Source organism: Aspergillus ibericus (genome assembly GCF_003184845.1).
Source record: "Aspergillus ibericus CBS 121593 unplaced genomic scaffold BO80scaffold_19, whole genome shotgun sequence".
Lineage (NCBI taxonomy): Eukaryota > Fungi > Ascomycota > Eurotiomycetes > Eurotiales > Aspergillaceae > Aspergillus > Aspergillus ibericus.
In genome coordinates this window covers 24,479-44,984 of record NW_020292117.1, presented here as the reverse complement: position 1 = coordinate 44,984, position 20,506 = coordinate 24,479, and the positions used below count along the sequence as shown (strand labels likewise).

The window sequence follows — 20,506 nt, the reverse complement described above, 5'->3', positions numbered from 1 at the left end:
GAAAGATACGCTTTGGGATATAATTGTGTTTGTTGGTCATGGTCAGCCTTAAGTTTCGGTATCGGTGCTTTTCGAGCACGCTCACAAGGACAACTGATAGCCCACTAAAAAGTTAGGGTCAAGTTGTTTTAGCAAGTATAACCTGCGATGAGAGGACATGAAGATCATACTGTGCAACGTTCTAAACCGATGAATTGTAACTAGGCTTCAAACGGAACCGCGCCAATATCCGCCCGATATGCATAGACTGTACACGCTCTAATAAGCCAACGAAAAAGATGCAGATGAATATGACCCAGAAACAAACCATTATACTGTTTCAATTCTCGAACAATTCATGGTGCCGTCGTTCTAGAAGTTCGAGCCTTCCGGAGGCTGCGGAAGCTTCTTGTGCTGGGGCAGGGCCATATATCTGGAAACCTTGAGCGTACTGGCTTCCATTGTTGAAGGATTAGAGCATCGCGTACCTTCTGAGCTCGACTAGGATAGTCTCCATGGTGTAGTCGCGCTTCCACTGAGCCAGGCAGGGTAGCTTGGTGGGATCGACCTGGGACGGTGTCGGCAACTTGAGCTTTCACTTGGTCGCAACCGGAATATAGCGGAATCCTTACCTTTCCAGTTCGGGCATCAACGCATGGCAGGTTAACTCGGGAAACGAATTGGATGGTGGGAGGGTTGTCGGGATAGTCCGGGCCACAGTGGATATTGACACTGTATATTCTGTTTTCGTGGACACTCTGCGCTCATTTATCAAATTAGTGATGCCGTTGTTCTGCATATCCAGGTCGAGTTAGGTAGCGTTGGACAAACATGAGGAGGTCCCAGTATAGTTCCATTCCAGTTGCTCATCATCATATCTTCTCCATCTGCCAAGCCGTAAGAGCAGGACTCTGTTACACAGGAAGAAACGTTAGCAAGATGCTATTCTGCATCTGTAAGCAGGATAGCACTCACCTGCTCCCAAGCCCTTTTCACCCTTCTCGAGCTCTTCGAGCAATCTGAAATTCCTGGGTACTTTAGCCGCCATTGTGGAAATAAGCAAACCAGCTCGATTGAAATCCAAGTCAAGTCAGAAGGGAAGTTGTGGGGAGGGGTTTTGATCCTCGGGCGGAGGAGGGGCACTGTGACCTTGTCCCACCTCCAGCAATCGGAGGCTTGCGTATCTGGTCCCGCCGGATTCCTGAAGGATACCCCACACGTGATGATAACGGCCGTCTACGTTCACGTGACAGCTCTATCTCCGCGGGTGCCTTGGCGCTCCTCAAGAGGTCACTCCTGATGCCATGCTTCAGGGTTGTTTAATTTGAGCCGGTCATTGATTTGCATGGCTGTTATAAGCTCAAATTGATACAAACTGTTAAATGAAACATATGGTACTAATATCGCCGAGCTCCAGGTGCCTAGCTTTGTACTCCGTTGCTCCAGCCAGTGACCCAACCACATGAAGCCACATCTGCCTAGTGTTACTATTTGATTGATAGCGAGTGGCTTCGGCTATGTTCTGATCCAAGTCTCCGGTAGAAATGTCCTCCCAATTTCTGCAGGCGGAGCTCTTGAACCTGATTCAGGAATCCAAAAGGAGGAACTCTGACCTGCGAAATGTATGTTTACTCGCTGTGCTAAAAGGGATGCCCGAATGCCCGTGCTGACTAGGTTGTAGGCGGCTGAAGAATCCCTTAATGAATTAAAGGCATTGCCTTCAACTTCCGAAGCGCAGATATCAGCAGGTGAGCTTTTGTGACCCACATGCTTGTGACATTAAAGGTGTGTGTATGCTGAGGGCTCCAAAGATCTAGTGCGTAAACCTAAATTCGCGAACCCATTCATTCTTGCCTGCCATAGTCGCCATGCGAAACTGGCAGGCATCGGTGTCGTATGCCTGCAAAGGCTAGTGGCTTCACGGTCGCTACCATCTGAGCGATTGAAAGATGTTCTTGCTGGGTTGAAGGAGACGACGAACATGAGTAAGTCAGTGACTGAAGCCCTATGATCCTTACTAACGGTGCGAAGGCCTGGACATCCAACTCAAGATCTTGCAATCGCTGCCTTCTCTGCTGCAGCACTATTCCAATGACCTGGGAGGAGACCTCTTGGTGAGCACGTTGGAGATCTGTGCTACTCTACAAGGGAATAAGATGCTTGCGGTCTCTAGTACCGCCGCAGCCACGTTGCAACAACTGGTCGTGTCAACATTTGAGCGTGTTTCAATTGAAGACAGTTAGTGACCGTACTCCTATTGCTTTTGTTGCAACTCCTTTCTAATCTTTGTGCAGAAAACTTCGATAAATCGACGCCAACGACCACTGTGAAAGTCGACGGGAACCCCGTCAGCGTAGGCTCTTTTGCATACGATGCTTTACGGGTAAGCTCCCTTCTAGAGCTACTATGAATATACCATTAATACACTTGAAGGTTTTGGACGATCTCTGTCGACTTATCGATGGTGAACCTCTGTACTTTCTTCGAATCAAATCCCTCTCTTCAACATTCACTCTGGAGCTTATCGAAAGCATTCTGGTCAACAGTGGGAAACTTTTCGTTGTTCATGCTGAGCTAACTCAGGTTTTGCGAGTTCGACTTATGCCATTGATTGTAAGGTATCTGTCTGAAAGACATACCTTCTCTCAGACTGTTCGCGTCTGTCGCATTCTCTTAGTACTTCTCAAGCGCCATATGTCTCTTCTACCTGCAGAGTGTGAGATGGCCCTTGGGCTCTTGACGCATCTACTTGAGCCTGATGGGAACTCACCTTGGAAGCGAGTGCTTTGTATGGAAGTCTTCCGGGGCCTGTATCTCGAGCCGGGTCTGGTAAGGCTTATGTATTCCTTGTACGACAAGGATGACCGCAGGAAGAATATCCTCCGAGACCATATGGCCTCTCTTGTTCGCCTGGCTTCCGAGAAGCCTTCTTTGATTGGGGTCAGCAGTCGATCAACCGTGCCTTTCCGTGCCGAGCATGCGAGATCTATCACTGAAGAGCAAATCACGCTCGAGGCAGGTGGAGTTGCAGGTGTCATCGGAACCACCGTTCCCTCAACGGACACTGATGTACCGGGAATCAGCAGTCAATGGAGCGTGGTTCGCACGCCCTACATGGAATTACTTGACAAGACCGATCCTCCTTCTCCTCCCGATACATATATTTACAGTCTTGTACTCAACTGCATCAGTAGTTTTGCTGAAGGACTCGCAAAATTCATCCTCCCTTTGACAGTACCTGATTTGAAACAAAAGAGGCGGAGTCGTATTGCCAGCCCTCATCCAGATGGTGGCTCTGCGCGCCCCTCACAGGATCTCCAGAGGACGAATTCCTCCAAAGGGTCTCAGACGTTGAGTCCTAAGAAATCATCCATACCGATCAATCCTCTCCAGCTAGAGTCACATCCTCAGCTACCAGCAATCCAAAGTTGTGCTGGTATAATTGAAAACTGCTGGCCTGCCATACTCGCCGCCTGCTCAACATTTCTCTATGCATCTCTCGACGATGATTTTTACCACAATCTCGTCCGGTCATTCCAGAAGCTGGCTCATGTGGCGGGCCTTCTTAGGTTGTCTACGCCGCGCGACGCCTTTCTGACAACTCTTGGCAAGGCAGCCATGCCAGCAGAGGCAAGTGGCACGAGGTCTGCGAGCATTGCGGTGGCCACAACAACTGCTTCTCAATCGAATCCAGCGGCAGATGAAAAGTCGAAGAACTCGCAGGCGTCGCTTGCCGGTTTTCCATTACCAGCCGAGACTCCCGGTGCGCCTTCTGACGTTGCATTCGTGTCCCTCAGTACCCGGAACCTCCTATGCTTGCGCGCTTTGCTTAATCTGGGCATAGCCCTAGGTCCTACTCTTGACCAGCCGGCCTGGTCAATAATCTTAGGAACACTTCAAGACACGGACTTGCTGATTGGCATGGCCTCCACTAAGTCCCAAGCCAGCAGTTCCGGGGAAATTTCATCGCCTTCTGGTGCCGATGTGCCCAAAGCTAACCTCGGTTCCGAAATCCTGGCTGTCCAGACAGCTTCGGCTAAAATGCTGGAGAGCACTAGCGACTATCCCAGTGATTCATTCCAGGAGGTCTTGACTGCACTCCTGGATCTCTCTGGAACAGCAGAAGAGCCAACACAAGAGTCGCCTGAGAATATGTCGAACACCGTCCTTTCGCCTCAATCTCGCTCCAGTCTATTGCGCAAAAGCACGCACCGCGTATCGCGCTCTATGGGAAAGTCTAGGACGCAGGATGAGCTACTGAGGTTTGTAATCGAGAAAGCAAATGAGCTGGCCAGAGCAAACCTCGAGCGGTTCTCGTCACTAGCTGAAAGTGATCAAGACGCTTGGCAGCTTCTTACAGGAAGATTAATGTCGAGCGCAGCGGACAGATCAAACATTCAAAAGCTTCGTCTACGAGCCAATGAAGTACTAAATAGCGTCGTTTTCCAGACACTGAGGCAGACGGATAGCGGCGATGTCTCCGAGCGGAATGCGCGGCAGATGAGGAATCTTCAGACACTCAAGCTTCAAGTTCAATTGCTCTACGATGCAGGTGCGTGCTCAGCGGGGTCACCTTCAGCGCCCGTGGCCGAAGTACATGAACAGAGTTTGGAAACCTTGAAGAGTATCCTTGAGCAATATGCTGAAACATTTGCTGAGGGATGGTCTATCGTTTTCGATCTCATATCAAGCGTCTTTGGTGAGACCAAGGGAACGGAAGCACCTAGAAAGGGGCGTCAGCCGTCGTCAATAGTGAACTCGCCTCGACTAGTTCGGGTGGCGTATAAGTCCCTGCAGTTGATAGCTTCCGACTTTATCTCCCTGCTTCCGCTGCCCTGTCGGTTGAATCTTGTGGACTCCTTTTCGAAGTTTGCCTTGCAACAGCAGGATTTCAATATCTCACTGACAACCACATCGTCTTTCTGGAATGTGTCCGACTTTCTTCAAGGACAAATCGAGCAGTTTTGCATTGAGACACATATTGACTCCTCTGTGACTGAAGACACGCTTGCAGGATTAGCTAAGGGGGATGATCCTTCTGTCTCACGGAACGCACTGTGGCTGTTGCTGCTTCTTCGCATAGTTGATCTCACCACGGATAGCAGGCCAGAGATTCGAAACTGCGCGGTCCAGACTCTCTTAAGAATATTCGATGCCTACGGCCAACAACTCTCGCCAAAGGCGTGGCGCTTGTGTCTCAACCGCGTTCTATTTCGGATGGTGGAGGAGATAGAAACCGAGCTCACGCTTGCACGGGCTAAGGACAGCAGTCGCACTCCGGATGAACTCAAGGCGTGGATCGAAACTACGGTTGTCATGATAAAGGGGGCTTCCGATCTTATCACGACTTTCTTTGAACCAATTGTCCAAGACGACTTATTCGATCAATCCTGGGAACGCCTACTCGGCTATTTCCGGAAATTGATCGACTTGCGTCTCTTAGAATTCAGTGAAGGAGTATACTCGAGTCTGTCGAACATCCTTCTTCGTGTGCAGACACCGTCCGGGCTGAGCAAACAGGCTCTGAATTCCACATGGTCGTTATGGGTAGAGGGACACCCAGCCGACAGTGAAGATCTACTAGACCTAGACCGTCCAAATCAAGAGGCGGCCATAGCGTACCTCGAATCGTTTCAACAGATCTATCGGCTATACAAGGACGATCTTGAGGGGGAACGTGTCGAAAGCATCCTCGGACATTTGCGCCTTCTTGCATGGAACTCAATATGCCCTCCATACTCGCCAGATATTGACCGCCCATCTCGCCTGCAGACAATGATTATCGAATGCTTGAGGACACTATGCAACGAGAAGGACAATTCACAGCCAGAGATTCTCTTATGTCTTGCCGATCTTGCGGATTCACCGCTATCCAAATGGTCCACTGAGAGTGACTCGAAGAGACCAACCTATCTCGCTTTCTCCAAAAGTGCGATAGATCTCCTCAGCTGGTATATCGCCGACCATGGTATCAAGAAAGACATATTCACAAACGGAGCCCTAGCGACAGCTCTAGAGCATCTCGCGCACCCAATCGTCCAAAGATATGAGTGGTCAGGAAAGGATCGCGAACCAAGCCTTTGGCGAAAATCCACTACGGCGGCTTTGAACATTCTCCAAGTTGCGATTCCCTATGTGGAAACACAATACGACAACCCAGATCAACCGGAAATCCAGCGTTTCTGGAAGCAGGCAATCACCATTGCAAGTGGTATCGTCACTGCCCGGGGCTATCGAACCGCCTCTCTTCCTCGAGCCACCATCCTCGCCGACGAGTCCTTTGACGTGACTGCTTTCGAGCGACTCAAAACGCTCATCATCCCATCACTCGGGGCGTCCGTGATCCCAAACTCCATCCGTCGGGATTTCTCGAGCGCCCTATTGCTCTCCTCCTTTATCTACCTCCCCCAACGCTTCGATCTCCCTACCAAATCCCTCCAGGACGATCCCCTAAGTGACATCTACGAAATCCGGCCCGGAAGGACCTTCGAACCCCCACCAACAACGCGCACAAAAATGGCATACATGCTCATCGACACACTCTTCGAACTAGCATCCTCCCCGACACAAAACACCCACAACCAAACCACGCAAACTGCCGCTCGCATCACCCTCGCCCAGTCCATCACCCCATACCTCATCCTCCGCTGTGCCGTCTCCCTGAAAGGCTATATCGCAGACCAACCCCTACGCGGCCTGATGCCACAGCCCACCCCGGCCCGCAAATCCCTCCTCCATCTCCTCCACGGCATGGTGGCCCTGCACAGCGAGCCGTCGGCAATCCCTCCACTCCCCACGACCGGAACCCCAACCGAATCAGCCTCAGCCTCAGCCTCAGCCCCCGCTAGCACCACTGCCCAGGACCACAAAAGGCACCTTGCATGGATCTACCCGCTCGTTGTGCGGGCCGTGCCGGTCGCCGGGAAGGAACAGGATGATGGCGAGGTGCTCCATGCTCTCGGGAAGGTCTTACATGAAGTTGGTACTGGTATTGGTTCTGGTACTGCTGGTGGTGGTTATGTGTAATGTACAGGTTTCCCCACGTGTCCTATACTCGATCACCTGTGGGATGCTTATATAGACGAGAGGATTATATAGCAAGCGTCCCCAGTGCTCCTTGTCTGTCTGTTTTTAAGCCTTTGTATGTATGACTATAGTTGTTACAATTGCATTTGTGGATGTTAGACTGTTTTCATGTAAGATTTACATCTCAAGTGATGGAAATGATAGATGTAAACCGTCAGATACTACCTTGCCTTTTCAAGGCCGTGACAAGTACACGAAGGAATTAAGTATAGACGTCGTCATAAATGATTTTCATGTGGTCAGATTCATGATAAACGGGTTGGGTACAGAAGTACAGCGACAGAAGGGTATATGGAGAACATCAAACGAAGCCTGATACAGCAGCCCATGACGGTCTATTCGCTACAAGGTGAGATGGATAGATCTCGTGGACTAAGCCGCAGGGGCTGAGACTTGCTGACTGAATTGGGGCTGATGATGGTCTCCTCCGCGTCCAGGCCCGGCGGTCGCGGAACCCGCGGGCAGCTGTTGTTGTTGCTGCTGAAGGAGCTGCTGCTGCTGAATCTGTTGCTGCTGGGCGATTTGAGGCGTGATGGCGATCTCGGGAGCCTGGCGATAGAGGACGATTTCGGATTGCTTGAAGTACCGGCGAGCATCTAGAGGAGTGCGGTGGCAGGTTAGTTTTCATACAGGTATGTAAATGACGGTCGAAACTTCCGGAAGGTGAAAACGGGAGGGAACTGGGGCCGGTGGGGCCACCACGCGACACCAGGATCGCTTGAGGTTTAGCGTGGGGGTCGCCATGGGGGAGCCCATCTGTGGCCAGATTGCAGGTTTCGGCCCGATCAAGGGTCAATAGCCGACCGGCTATTGACCTAGAGAGTGGGATGCCGTGGGATGCCGTGGGATGGCATGGCCAGGCCAGGGGTGGGCCAGTGAGCTAGTCACTCTTGCATTCAAGACCTGGTTTCACATGCGTGGGATGACGGTCTGTTCTCTCACGCAGACACCAGGCGGTAATTGTGGACGGCAACCACAAAACAAGGCCAAAACGCAGATGAAACATATGGACACAGGAACGTACCTTCGTCGATAAGCACCAGGCTGAGGTAATAGCGTGTCGAGTACTTCTTGTTCACATCGCGGAAGGTAGGGGTGAGGTCGAATCCTCCGAGGAACAGACGGATGGGGATGGTTTCACCTAGAAGACGTCAAAGAGCTGTCCAGTTGCGATAATCCCGCAAGTGTGACGTGTTGGGATGCCTGGGGACCAGGAGAGTCCGAGCCACCAACTTACCTCGGGAAGGCGACCCATCCATGATCTGCGTGCAGCAAGTTAGTGCTTTGTACGTCATGCACAAGTTCATACTGCATGCAAACATACCTCAAACCGCACCAGCGTCTCACTCTCGTTATATTGGTTTGGCGGAGACCCGGTGGTCTCACGTCGGATAATTGACAGTTCCATGTGTTTGATCTTCAACCGCACGAGGAGGAAGTAGATGCGTCCGACAATGACGTCCTTCAGATGGTACTTGGATTTGGAGTATTCGAACTCAATGTGCAGGCAGTCCTCGATACCGACATCCATCTTGATGGGGCTGTTGGTCTCGGGGGGCATGCGATAAGAGTAAACCCAAAGGTCCTTCTCCCGGATCACGTCCGCCATGCGCCTGGAGACCGTGACACGAACAAAGTACCGTAGCTTGACGTTGATACCGTTGTAGGATTCGTATTGCTTTTCAATGTTCTTGAAGTTGAATGGGAAGGTCTGGGGGTGTTGCAGTTCTCCGGGGGCTGCGAGCTCCTGTACCAGCGAGAGGAATTCGTAATGGTTACCGCGGTCGTAGAACATTTCTGATAGTGAAGTCCATGTCAGCAATCTGTCTCGAAGATAGATAATGGGTATAGTGATGCACTATGTCCATGCGAGCCGATGTCCCATACCGATTGTGCCAATGAACTGCACTTTGATGCCGGTGTGCTCCAAGCGCTTTCCATCCTTGGGCCTAACAGTCACGGCACCCTTGACAGACTCGCCGTCCATGTACAGAGGGACCCTCTCGCGGCGGCCCTTGTCGAGCTTGACATCCACCGTCTGGCGCTCATCGCTGTCTTCGAGGACCACATCGATGTCGAGGGGGGTGGAGAAGAAGAGGGAGGTCATCGTGGGCGAGATTGGGAGGGGTGAGGGGATATAAGAGAGTCAATCAGCTGGCAAGTACGCAGAGCACTCGATAAGGCGGCCTATGAAATGCGATATCACACAATGGCCATGTCGCGCCCGGCTTCATCTGGTTAGGCGGCATCTCGACTGCCTGGCGGTGGGAGACATCCGTATCGCGGCTTATGTAAGCACCCTCGTCGTCAACTAGTTAACTAGTTAACTAACTAGTTATACCTGCCTGGCAGAGACATCCTCCCTCCTCCCCTGTCAGAGTCTACTAGAAGGATCTTAGTGTATATCTTCTTCTATTAGAGCCCTCATATAGCTAAGAGGCGATCTGAATCGGGCCAGATTTTTTAATACGTGCATAAAGCGGTATTACCAACCTTGCTCCAAAAGGATGTGTCAAGTCACAGCAACTATACCACTTCATACAAGATCGACATGGACCTGAAGGAGAGACCGCCGTCCATGGAAGAGGCAAGTCGCTGTTGCGCAGCATATGACCGTCGCTAAGACACTACGAGAATGAGCCGGACCGCACGCATTAATCGGCATACTGCTTGCTTTATCCATCCAATTCCTGTCGGTCAGGAGGGGTAACCGCATCATCTGCCGAGCACGGTTACATCTTTGTACGCTTCGAGGTTGCTTTCAAGCTCAGTCGCCATTTAAGCAGGACTTACATCGGGCACTTTCCATACGACGTTGGCTCATTGGCAGTCTCTGCAAAGAGCCGCTGACCCGTAACCTTATTGGCGTCGTTGGAAACATGTTTCCGTGAGTTGGATACGGGGTACACAGAAGCAATTATGGGCTGGCTGGCAGCAGGACTGCCTGACCACTCCAGCAAGACAGTTTGGCGGGAGTTTACCTGCATCCGACTGGCATGCCAGCAATCAAAGTTTCCCCGGATTGAGCCACGGCCGCCCGTCTGCACGCCACACTTCCAGCGGTGAGCATGCAGGATCAATCATCGGCTGCCAGATACGACGGCATAGCTGGAGTGGCGGGCTTCCACAACTGAATCTGGTTCGGTTGGGCTCTACTGTCACACAGATGGCAGCAAAGTTAGAGCGAAAGTAATACCCGTGACTGAAGGCTTAAATCTGACCTGTCTTCTGGCAAAGTTGGGCTGGCATGAAGCTACCCCCGGACTAGCCAGGCCTATTTTCTGAGGAGACCACGGGAACAGAAATCGGCAGGTTGGACTCCTTTGTTCGCCAGTCGGATGAAGGAAGCCGGAGGGTCGAGCTTGGCGGAACGGACCTGAGGACTCAGCAGACATCACCCCCATCCGTCGTTGTATCTTATCTGCATGGATTACTGGGGTGGCCCAGGTCCCTTCCCTTGTTTCTGCCACGGTGACTACGGATTAGTGACTAGGATCGGATGGAATTCCTGGGAAGCAGCGTGGAAAACGACCCTTTCGGGGACGGGGACCCAATACCGGGAAGGGAATAGTGTGGGGGTTCATCGCCATTACCCGTCCCGGTACCGTCACTGACCGCGCCAGACGTCCCAAATTACCATTCCGCATCCCCGGTTGTGACATCATGGCGGATGGCCGGACAAATACGCCGGCGTCCTTCATTGGCGCGACGCGGGCATTGATGAGGTGACACGGATGGCCATGGCCTCTGACCGGCGGGAGGAATTCCCCTGTGCCTGCTGCCAACCAGAGGCCGGGACAAAAGGGGTCGTCAGAGTGTTGCCAAATGCGCGCGTACTTTGTCCAGCGGTATGGAGGTGTGTATGCGACAATACGACGTGCTACCGATCGGATCTCCCGCTAATGACCAGACCGCCGGACTCCTGAGTCTGCCTTCATACCTCATGGCCGGCTGGTCCCCCACTCGCCGTTTCGCTGCCCCCCACTTGCATGCCCTACTATTGCGCCTGGAACTGCTGCGGTTGCATCTGATTCGGTGGCGGCCGTGTTGAATCGGACCCGATTCACACAGCCATGACGATGCGGTTGGAGTGGAACAGGTCTAGCAATTTCCGGCCCGCCGCCAGCCCAAACCCTTAACCAGGACCTGGCTGATATTTGAGTTAGAAAAATCAAAGAAAAACCAGCGAAAACCAGAGAAAACCGGTGCCAATGACTGCCGTGCCCGGCTGACCCACATGGATTTCATACTTGAAGGAGATTTATTATAGCCGCCCTGGAACTATCAGCATTTAATCCCTCTCTCTCCTTTATATAGCCGATGACTCTATTCCCTCGACTGGTATCATCTCTTCTTTCCGTTCTCTTCCTCGTCGAGTGACCCTTGCACACATAGGCATTCCTCCGTATTCTCTTCCTCCTTCCGGCGGTTAATCCCAATTTATCCACGGTTCACTAGGACGTCATACCCAACTGCGCTGAACCCTACAACATCCTCACTTCCGCCACCATGTTGTCCGCCGGTGAACGGCCCCAACCCGCCATGACCAACGGCACCGGAGTAGTAGATACCACGCGCGGCCCGGTCAAAAGCCCACTATCCAGCAATCCCAACTCGATGTGGACCAGCAAGACCACAGTGCCCCAGCCCGAGCAAGTCCAACACATCTGGGTCGTGACCGGGCCCGCGGGATGCGGGAAAAGCACCGTAGGAAAAAGCATCCAACAAGCACTGGGAGTTCCCTTCCTGGAGGGTGATGATGTATGTAATCCCTACACCTCCATACATACCACCACCACCCCCTCCCACCCTACACACCACCCCCAACATCCCCACTAACAAAACAATACCAATAAAACAGTTCCACCCCCCCCTCAACAAAGAAAAAATGTCCACCGGCATCCCCCTCACCGACGCCGACAGATGGGACTGGCTAATCTCCCTCCGCAACGCCGCCATCTCGGCCCTCTCCCCGTCCGAAACCAACAACTTCCACCCCCCCTCCGGCGTGGTAGTAGCCTGTTCGGCCCTGAAGCGCAAATACCGAGACGTGATGCGCGTCGCGGCGTACGGATCCCCCTCGGTGCAAATCCATTTTATTTACTTGAAACTCGATGAGCAGATGTTGTTGCAGAGAGTCATGAATCGGCAGGCGCATTATATGAAGAGTAGTATGGTGCATTCGCAACTGAGGGATTTGGAGGAGCCGTTGGGGGAGTGGGATGCGTTGACGGTGGATGTGGGGATGGGGAAGGGGCAGGGGGAGGTCCAGGAGGAGGTGTTGGGGTTGGTGGCGGGGGTTTTGGGGGGGAGGTGATCTTTTTTTTGATTTCTTTTTTCTATTGTTTGTTTGGGGTTGGTTTTGGATTTTGGATTCTTTATTTTGGAGGGGTTATGGGGTGTGGTGTTTGGGGTTGATTTAACTTGGTTTGGTTTGGTTTGGTTGATAGAGATTTGTTGGTTGTATTTTGGGAGTCAGTCTTGTGGGTTGTATCTTGGTTTGGGTTGTTGATACCTTCGTTTCTTTGTCTATATCACTTTGTTTACTGCGCTTGGATTACATTTGAATGGATATAGTGGAGTATATTCAGTTTCTGCTTTGATTGAGGTCCGTCGTATTCGGTGCAGCTGGAACGTCGCTGTGTAGGTGATATCGTAGGGAGTAACATTATCCTTGGAACTGTAGTATAAAGTCCAAGGAATTCTATTATATCGCCGGTTGATGCTACAACTACGGCAAGGATGCCAGGTTGGTAGCACACTTCTACTCAGAGTGTTTACTAGGGCTTGATAGGAATAATATTGGATAACTCATTATGGCCATGACTTGTTATTCTCACACCTACCGAAGTCATGATCCCAACAACGACTGAAAGATAAGGAAAGAAACAATAGGCGCCAGATATCGTTCGCAACTTTTCATCAAGGAAACCTCATCCTGCTCACTTGGCCGCACCTAGGCACCAGAGAAAATACCGACACAGAAGTTAACGTTTACCGAAGCTAGGAAGATCCGACTTGACATTAAGAACCTGACAGACTTGATGTTAATGCCTCTTACGTGGATTGTCGCCAATCAACTAGCTCAGTCGTGTTTGGGCTGGGGAAGACCGCCACATGTGTTCGGTGATAGATCTCACTTAGTTGTGACTGTGGAGAACCTTGATCCATTCCTCAAACTCATCTCTCCGCTTCCTTTCTTTGAGATCGATGGTTTCGCCGTCGGTAATGAGAGGGATAAGCCGACGACTAGGCTCGGGATCTGTGCATTGTGCCGCCGCCCTAATCAGAAACTGGGGAGCATCGGTTTCGAGAGTCGGGGCCTCCGCGCACTGGTAGACGTAGAAGAAGAGTCGGACTCTCGTGGAAAAGGCCATAATCACGGGTAATCCTGAAACCGGGAGTATCTCCCCCTCCGACGCCTGTAGGAACTGAAGCTGACGCAAAGCATACTTCATCATCACATCCCATGCTTCGGAACTTTCGTCATGCGCGCAGCGAATGAAACAAAATAGGTTATTGCGACAATAGTCCAGGCTAAGCTGACGAAGCCCTGGGGGGAGAAGACAGCCGAGTCTCGCACCACAAACGAAAGTGGCTTCTCGCGCTGCGCCGTCGCGTCGATTCAGGCTGGTAATATAATTACCCCAGCCATCTTCCACTGACCCGATAAGCATATGGTCTTCAATGTAGAATAGACGCTCAGGTTCTGGGCTATGGTAGTGGTGAGTGTAACGACAATACGACCTGTGAGGTGTTAGACATGTCTAACCCGGCGGATAATCGAAACTTACTGTTTGGGCATCTCTATCGTCTTTGAATAAGGGGCTATTCTCGAAGTCGCCCCAGAGAAGTATAGGCTCACGGAGTCCAAGATGCTCCGCCTAGTGGGACTTTCTATGCCAACCACAGGTCTCAAGTGCATTCCTTCACCTTTGGCGGTACTGCGAAACCTGTTTCCATCGATGTAATTCTCTAGTTTGGAGTGAAATCTTTGCCCTGACTGCAAGTGTTCCAGGATGAAGCTTTGTTCGGAAGGATCAAAGCCAACTGCAGCGTATTCATCGTTCAAGCGAAGTTTCCGGCTACTGACTCTGCGAGAGTACGCTGACACTTTACCAAGCGCGCGGTAGGTCTGAGTATCAGAGAAATCCATAATGGTCCCCAAAACCTCATTCGGAAGTACGCTCGAGCGGGTACCTTTCAAATCTGAATCGGTAGCTTTATCGAAGAGTCGCATGATTGCGAGAAAAGGACTCACTACCTGCCTCTTCCGCTCTTCACAGCGCGTTGTTCGAGGACCGTTTGCAAAACGTGGGCTTTTGCCGTCAAACTCAAATGGCGCCATCAGAGGAGACCTGTTAACGTGAACGGTGCCATCTGGGCCCTTTTGGACATGAAGTAGAACCACATCTAAAATTGAGAAGACCATGGCATGGAAGTCTTCTAGTCCCTGTTTTAGACCAGCCTCCACAACCTCGGCAACGGACGCCTCTTCGACCTCGACCAAGTCCAGTCTAGAAGCCAGATGCACAAGAACATTTCCGAACCAGTACATCCTTCCCTCGGGTGCTGAACCAGGCCGGACACCCGGAAGATGAGATTCGTACAGGAATCGTGGAAGGACGGTTGGCGGGTGACAAGATGCTGTCAAGCCAGAAGACACTCTGCCATGAACCAGGTAGTAGCCTTCCCCTTTATGGTTTCGGTCGAGGCTTTGAATGCATTCAAAAGACACCTCCCCAGCAGCAATAGACAACACAGCAAAGGCAATTTCCCTGAAAGGGAACTCATCGGGCGCCCATTCCAACACATAACCATCCAGAACCCTTCTGTATTGATTCCTTATCAGCGAGAAAGTGGCATCCAGCAAGGGTTCACGCGGGTCTGAAGAATGTTCATGATCGTTGAAGGCCTCCAGTAAGTCCATACGAACATCAAACTGGTGGTATCTCTCAGTCAAGGCGCTGCCAACTTCTGGCTTCCATGTAAGGTCAGCAACTACCTCTTCTGGTGTACAACTGCCGGCTACGCGACGGTTTTGATTGTCTATATCAAGGTACTTGATCCAGGCTCCCCCACGAGGAATCTTGGTTAGGTGAAGATGCAGGGAGTTATCAATAGTCAAAACTTCCCGGTCTAGGTCGAGGGTATATGTCCATTCAACATCGAACGTGGCCACTTCTGGGAGCACAATTTGCAGAGGTGGCAGTTCTAGCCTATCATCGACAGCGAGGAAGCTCGTCGTATACCGCTCAGCCACAGCGACGGTGGAGTCTTCTTCTTCGGTCGCTTGAAGGATGACTGGAAGAGCTTGTGTTTCGAACTGCTTAACAAGCTGAGCATAGAGCCCCCGCATAGATTGGAGCCATTCTGACTGGGGGTTAATTGGATGGTGCACAAACTCACACAGAATAGCATCTCACTTACCTCTGTATTTCTCTGGATCCTCAGGTATCTCCTCCACGATAGCATCACCTAAGCCCTCAGGGTAGCTGTCAAATTGGTTATAGTAGATGAAGTATCGACCGTGGCAGCGGATCAAGTAAAGACCTCGGGTCCCCATGATGGTTAGCAGTGCTATCAGAAATTATAAAGGCGGAGGTGGAGACTGAGGGGGTTTTTGAGAGAAGGAAGGCGATGAATGTAACCAGAGCAGCCAAAGGTGGACGGGTTTCTAATTGTAGGAGGGGCGGAGCGAGGAGGAGGAAGGCAGAATGCGGGTGGAAGGTCGTTTGAAGGAGCACTCCAGCACATTCACTCTATATGCGGCACGTAAACAAGACCTAGCCCGAGAAGAAGGATGTGTTAAGGACGAAGAGAAGGGAATATGGTGTAGAAAGAGATGCAGCTTATACCGGTTCCTTTACGGTGGCATACGAAGAATATCGGAGACTGTCTCCGCCAGGATGCAACCTCCGCTAGGCTGCGGCCGTGTATCACATGATGTGAGCAGTCCAGTTACAAATATTCATTTTGCACAATTTCATTAGTTGTGTAAAGAGTCAGGTTGGGTGCAAGCATATGCTTCATTTGCAGTCTTCTATGTATGTAGCACTTGGAGCTAATGGTCATCACGGAAGTATCGGGGTATGTCTATGTATTAGCTATCGCAAGCTCAAAAGCATCTGCTCTGGCGACTCAATAAGTTCCCGGACCCTGTTGGCCATCCGGGCCATGGTCGCACCGTCCACCACTCGATGATCAGCACTCCAACTAAAGTTCACCAGCTCGCCTTTCGTAATCTGGCCTGCATCGTCAAAAACAGGTACCGTTCTGGCCTTGCCAATGCCGAGGATCGCCATCTCATTCGGTATGACTACCGGCGCGACGTATGTGCCTCCGATATTACCAATATTGGAAACGGTGATTGTGCCACCGCTGAGGTCCGCAGGTGTAAGCTTCCCTTCTCTCGCGCGAGCATTCAGACGCAAGATTTCCGAGGCAATGTCTAGGATTGAGCGACCGCCAACGTCTTTGATGTTGGGGACCAACAGCCCCTGAGGTGTGTCCATGGCGACGCCAATATTGTGTTTCGACCGCATAATCAACCGTGGTTTGGCAGCATCGCTGGTGTCGATCTTTGCATTGAGAAGCGGATACTCATTCAGAGCAAGTGACATGGCCTTGATGACAAATGAGAGCAAGCTGATTTTCTTGGGGTCTTTGGGATCCTCGGCTAGCTTCTTCCTTATTGCCGTGACACTTTCAATGTTGAGCTCATCTGCATAGAGGAACTGCGGGGTCTCAAGGGACCGGGTCATGGTCTTGAACATCTGAGACTGGATTGGCGTCAGTTTGGCTACTGTCTCATCTTGGACTTCAGAGACTCTGGCCTGCGCCGCAGGTGCCAAGTCCCGCTGTGCGATAAATCGCTGCACATCTTCCTTGAGAACACGACCGTCTTTGCCTGTTCCTTGAACATCTTCGATGTTGACACTATTTAACTTCAGCAGTCCTCGAACTGCTGGAGTAGCCAATGTTGCATACGGCGATTTAGATGTGTTATTGGTGCTTTCTTTCACCGTTGTAGCGATCTCTTGGACGGGCTGCGGCGATCTGGTTACTATGGGAGCAGGACTGACTGGTATCGGCTCGATCTTGGGCACTGGCGGCGGGCTATCGTCCGGATACTTCCCGTCCTCGACTTCTATATCGCAGAGTGCCTATTAAATAGGATAAGAGATTAGTAAAACTTTCTCGCATGTCTGATGCGCGAAGATGGGGCTAGTTACCTTGCCGGTAGGAACTGTGTCATCCGCCTGGAAATGAAGCTTCTTGACCACTCCCTCGTATCTCGAGGTGATCTATAGCCGTTAGCTGGAGTTTGAAGATAATCCACTGGAAATACATGAACTCACGTCATCTACTGCTTTGTCCGACTGGTATTGACAGAGGGGTTTCCACTCCTCAATGTATGCCCCCTCCTCAACGTACCATTGAATGATTTGAACTTCCGTTATCCCTGCGGTGGGGAAGCAAAGTAAGCAACCGACCATTCGAGAATATGGGATGACAATAAAGCAAAAGGGCAGTGTCAATGTAAGTGTCTACTCTACCTTCGCCCACGTCCTTCAGTACCTGAGACTTGGTCCCCCACAGAGGCAAGACGGCATGGAATTGGCGACGGGGAAGAGGTAGTAGTGTCTGGCACCGGGATGCCCTCGGCCGCTGACATGAACGGAGAGCCCAGGACAAGCTTCCACTGGAGCGCAAGAGATTCATGGTCAGTCCGGTGTCCGTATGAGGGTGTCAAAGAGTGAGATCCCACAGAGGAAAGAAAACGAAGGCAGCATTCCGGCTGCACGATGAGTGATAGGGGAGCAGGCAAGTATGCCCGGTTATCCAGGTGTCGCCGACGGCCGACGGTAACCGACGCCCGGCGTCATGCCACGTGATGTTACTCCGCATTTCCACCTCCGCCCACACTCCGGGCCGTCACTTGTTCCGCCATTAAAGCCTGGCACGTGCGGGCCGATCTATACCAGTCGATTGCCTGCTTTCTCTCCATCTCGGACTCCTACCATGCCCGTCCATATTTCAGCTCGGTTGACTCTAAGTATTTGCAGAAATGGAGGGCCGAACGTGGATAAGCATGAAACTTCGCGCTCAGCAGGAACCCACGCACGATCCCCACCCGCTCTGCCAAAACAAAACATACAATCCAGTCGATCTGCCCAAGACTTCCTAATATTGATAGAGGCTCAAGGGTACCTGCTGGTTAACTCATCCGATCCAGCCAAGAAGCTGCACTGCCTGTAATGACCCTCGGGTCGGGGAGGTCAAGCCAGCTGTCAGCTGAGCTTCCCTTGGCATGTTTTGCGGGTGGTGGATCGGGATTACGGAGAGCCTTACGACGCAGGGCTGATCATCATCCACCACTTCGACTTCTCGGTGATGGCGTGGGCCAAGATAACAAACATTGGCTTTCTGACTCGCTACTTCCGTGGGATCCAATTCGCCAATGACTTGGGCGGACCTTTGATCTGGTTCGCATTCGTGCCCCTGGAAACGGTTCAGCCCCGGCGTACCGCCTCGGCGGGAGATCCTACGCCAGTGGATACCGGTCTTCATTGGCGCAATCCCTATCGGGCTCTCTTAGTGTTCCAGAGTATCCCCAGTACCCCCCAGGCACCCCAGCTTACCCAGGCCAATAACGGGCCTTGGTTGCACCCCGAAAGCCTTGATACTTCAGCCGGTTCCTTGGGGCCAGCTCCCTTCGCCAGCCTGCTGATTATAAAGTTTAGTTGATCGGACCGGCTGGAAATCTGTCCTAAATGCCTTGTCCACTCCACCGTTCGCGGCGACGCCAACCGCATAACGACGCAACATCTGCGATACAAAGTGACCGAGGCAAAAAGATGGCGGGCGAACATCTTACCATTCGCAATCTTACATCCACACCAATCGCGTTGAAACATATTGAACGCTTCCATGCGCCCGGGAGGTCATTTGATGATGTCCATACCTTTGCAAGGAATTTTACACGGGTTTTGACCAATGTCACACGCGCAGATACACCCGTGGCTGCATTGGATGATGACACCCAGCCTTTTGCCCAGGAGGACGTTGATATCCATGTTGCACCTTTTGAGTCGGTTCAGACTGAGCTCCCCCCGTTTATTGATTCGAAAAAGGAACGAATGCGCTGGGTCTTTGAGGTGGAAGGGGAAAGGCATCAGATCCAGACCCCAGTCCCGACCACCGAAACTGCTACTATGAAACCGCTGTGCGACAACCCTAAGTTCAAGTTCACAGGGATTTACGTCACAGCAGCATCCCACCTCACGATATACTCTTCTGCCAATTTGAATGCATGGATGGGCGAGCTGAAGGATGACACTTTGCTCTCTTCTCTGTCCATTCCAGGCACGCACAACTCACCTACCTGCCATGTTGCAGCGCCATCTGTTCGCTGCCAGGCAGTTAGCCCTCGAGAGCAGCTCAGGAACGGGGTTCGATTTTTTGATATCCGAGTGCAGCCTCAATATCCAGAAGACCCCGAGAAAGATGAGCTTATCCTTGTGCACAGCGTCTTCCCCATCTCTTTAACAGGCAACAAATACTTCCGCGAATTGATGCGCGAAGTTGACGAGTTTCTCGAGAGCAACCCCTCTGAAACACTCATCATCTCTCTCAAACGTGAAGGCCCGGGCAACCACACCGATGAGCAGCTGAGTAGGATCATCAACGACCATTACGCGCATTCAGAAAGCAGGTGGTATATAGAACCCAAGATCCCCACCCTAGGCGAAGTGCGCGGAAAGGTCGTTCTGGTGCGTCGATTCAACATCTTGGATGATCTGAAAGACATGCATGACGGAAAGGGATGGTGTATCGATGCCACTGGCTGGGCCGATAACTGTTCCGAAGCTATCTGTCCCAGCGGGCAGCTCTGCATCCAGGATTTCTACGAGGTCCTAGAAACCAAGAACATTGACAAGAAGATCCAATATGTGCGGGAGCAGTGTGAACGCGCAGGACGCACTCAATACCCGTTTGGTGTGCTTCCAGGTCCTCTGGCAACACAAGCACATCCATTCTACGTCAACTTCCTAAGCGCCAGCAACTTCTGGAAAGTGGGCACTTGGCCTGAGAAGATCGCGGCAAAACTGAATCCCGCTACTGTGGAGCATCTCTGCAGGACGCACGGAGAAGGCGACGGTGACTGGTCCACTGGTATCCTGGTTACAGACTGGGTGGGCTTAGATGGTGATTGGGATCTTGTACGATGCATTGTGGGTATGAATGCTCGGTTGCTGTACAGACAGTTGCAGTATGACGAGCAACATCATGACAGCGATTAGATACCTGGTCTTAAGAAAAGTCGCACGGTTGTTTATGGTTTATTGCGTATCGTTCCCTTGTTGTTGACAGAGCTGAGGATGTATTCACTTATCAATCCATGCTGTATCTTCCGCCGGCCATCGATGTCGGAACA

General features: G+C 51.6%; 7 protein-coding genes across 7 annotated transcripts; 3 read left to right on the top strand and 4 right to left on the bottom strand.

The window, feature by feature from the left end:
- Nucleotides 1-154: 154 nt before the first annotated feature.
- BO80DRAFT_424966 (E2 ubiquitin-conjugating protein MMS2) lies at nt 155-1,075 on the bottom strand. The gene is made up of 5 exons (XM_025719410.1): nt 955-1,075; nt 811-890; nt 612-737; nt 468-547; nt 155-412 (listed from the first exon to the last, which is right to left on the bottom strand). The coding sequence occupies exons 1-5, from the start codon at nt 1,025-1,027 to the stop codon at nt 352-354; spliced, it is 420 nt and encodes a 139-aa protein (XP_025575322.1). The 5' UTR covers nt 1,028-1,075; the 3' UTR covers nt 155-351.
- A 226-nt stretch (nt 1,076-1,301) lies between these two features.
- Nucleotides 1,302-7,130, top strand: BO80DRAFT_67965 (putative endosomal peripheral membrane protein (Mon2)). Its single transcript, XM_025724702.1, has 7 exons — nt 1,302-1,396; nt 1,522-1,601; nt 1,661-1,727; nt 1,791-1,964; nt 2,011-2,217; nt 2,274-2,362; nt 2,413-7,130. Exons 2-7 carry the CDS (start codon nt 1,524-1,526, stop codon nt 7,003-7,005), a joined length of 5,208 nt encoding a protein of 1,735 aa, XP_025575321.1. The 5' UTR covers nt 1,302-1,396; nt 1,522-1,523; the 3' UTR covers nt 7,006-7,130.
- A 5-nt stretch (nt 7,131-7,135) lies between these two features.
- On the bottom strand, nt 7,136-9,422 carry BO80DRAFT_424965 (vacuolar protein sorting-associated protein 26). The gene is made up of 5 exons (XM_025719409.1): nt 8,953-9,422; nt 8,390-8,862; nt 8,303-8,327; nt 8,090-8,206; nt 7,136-7,661 (listed from the first exon to the last, which is right to left on the bottom strand). Exons 1-5 carry the CDS (start codon nt 9,170-9,172, stop codon nt 7,438-7,440), a joined length of 1,059 nt encoding a protein of 352 aa, XP_025575320.1. The 5' UTR covers nt 9,173-9,422; the 3' UTR covers nt 7,136-7,437.
- A 1,923-nt stretch (nt 9,423-11,345) lies between these two features.
- On the top strand, nt 11,346-12,488 carry BO80DRAFT_67906 (gluconokinase). The gene is made up of 2 exons (XM_025724701.1): nt 11,346-11,826; nt 11,927-12,488. Exons 1-2 carry the CDS (start codon nt 11,575-11,577, stop codon nt 12,380-12,382), a joined length of 708 nt encoding a protein of 235 aa, XP_025575319.1. The 5' UTR covers nt 11,346-11,574; the 3' UTR covers nt 12,383-12,488.
- A 717-nt stretch (nt 12,489-13,205) lies between these two features.
- Nucleotides 13,206-15,631, bottom strand: BO80DRAFT_355414 (uncharacterized protein; the record flags this gene model as incomplete). Its single annotated transcript, XM_025715754.1, has 3 exons — nt 13,206-13,812; nt 13,860-15,438; nt 15,496-15,631. 3 exons carry the CDS (start codon nt 15,629-15,631, stop codon nt 13,206-13,208), a joined length of 2,322 nt encoding a protein of 773 aa, XP_025575318.1.
- Nucleotides 15,632-16,043: 412 nt separating this feature from the next.
- On the bottom strand, nt 16,044-17,885 carry BO80DRAFT_406621 (putative 2-oxo acid dehydrogenases acyltransferase). Its single transcript, XM_025717766.1, has 4 exons — nt 17,625-17,885; nt 17,427-17,530; nt 17,301-17,372; nt 16,044-17,231 (listed from the first exon to the last, which is right to left on the bottom strand). The coding sequence occupies exons 1-4, from the start codon at nt 17,788-17,790 to the stop codon at nt 16,173-16,175; spliced, it is 1,401 nt and encodes a 466-aa protein (XP_025575317.1). The 5' UTR covers nt 17,791-17,885; the 3' UTR covers nt 16,044-16,172.
- A 1,041-nt stretch (nt 17,886-18,926) lies between these two features.
- BO80DRAFT_355172 (phosphatidylinositol-specific phospholipase C) lies at nt 18,927-20,372 on the top strand (the record flags this gene model as incomplete). Its single annotated transcript, XM_025715738.1, has 1 exon — nt 18,927-20,372. The coding sequence occupies one exon, from the start codon at nt 18,927-18,929 to the stop codon at nt 20,370-20,372; it is 1,446 nt and encodes a 481-aa protein (XP_025575316.1).
- Nucleotides 20,373-20,506: the final 134 nt, after the last annotated feature.

Coding starts and splice junctions, on each gene's coding strand:
- BO80DRAFT_424966 (XM_025719410.1), bottom strand. CDS start 1,027: ATGGCGGCTAAAGTACCCAGGAATTTCAGATTGCTCGAAGAGCTCGAG. Junction 738..810: donor CTATACTGGGACCTCCTCAT/GTTTGTCCAACG, acceptor AAATGAGCGCAG/AGTGTCCACGAAAACAGAAT. Junction 548..611: donor TTGATGCCCGAACTGGAAAG/GTAAGGATTCCG, acceptor ACACCGTCCCAG/GTCGATCCCACCAAGCTACC.
- BO80DRAFT_67965 (XM_025724702.1), top strand. CDS start 1,524: ATGTCCTCCCAATTTCTGCAGGCGGAGCTCTTGAACCTGATTCAGGAA. Junction 1,728..1,790: donor CGAAGCGCAGATATCAGCAG/GTGAGCTTTTGT, acceptor AGGGCTCCAAAG/ATCTAGTGCGTAAACCTAAA. Junction 2,363..2,412: donor TTGCATACGATGCTTTACGG/GTAAGCTCCCTT, acceptor ATACACTTGAAG/GTTTTGGACGATCTCTGTCG.
- BO80DRAFT_424965 (XM_025719409.1), bottom strand. CDS start 9,172: ATGACCTCCCTCTTCTTCTCCACCCCCCTCGACATCGATGTGGTCCTC. Junction 8,863..8,952: donor GCAGTTCATTGGCACAATCG/GTATGGGACATC, acceptor CTTCACTATCAG/AAATGTTCTACGACCGCGGT. Junction 7,662..8,089: donor CCTGGTGCTTATCGACGAAG/GTACGTTCCTGT, acceptor GCACTCCTCTAG/ATGCTCGCCGGTACTTCAAG.
- BO80DRAFT_67906 (XM_025724701.1), top strand. CDS start 11,575: ATGTTGTCCGCCGGTGAACGGCCCCAACCCGCCATGACCAACGGCACC. Junction 11,827..11,926: donor CCTTCCTGGAGGGTGATGAT/GTATGTAATCCC, acceptor CCAATAAAACAG/TTCCACCCCCCCCTCAACAA.
- BO80DRAFT_406621 (XM_025717766.1), bottom strand. CDS start 17,790: ATGAATCTCTTGCGCTCCAGTGGAAGCTTGTCCTGGGCTCTCCGTTCA. Junction 17,531..17,624: donor ACTGAAGGACGTGGGCGAAG/GTAGAGTAGACA, acceptor TCCCCACCGCAG/GGATAACGGAAGTTCAAATC. Junction 17,232..17,300: donor ACACAGTTCCTACCGGCAAG/GTAACTAGCCCC, acceptor CCTATTTAATAG/GCACTCTGCGATATAGAAGT.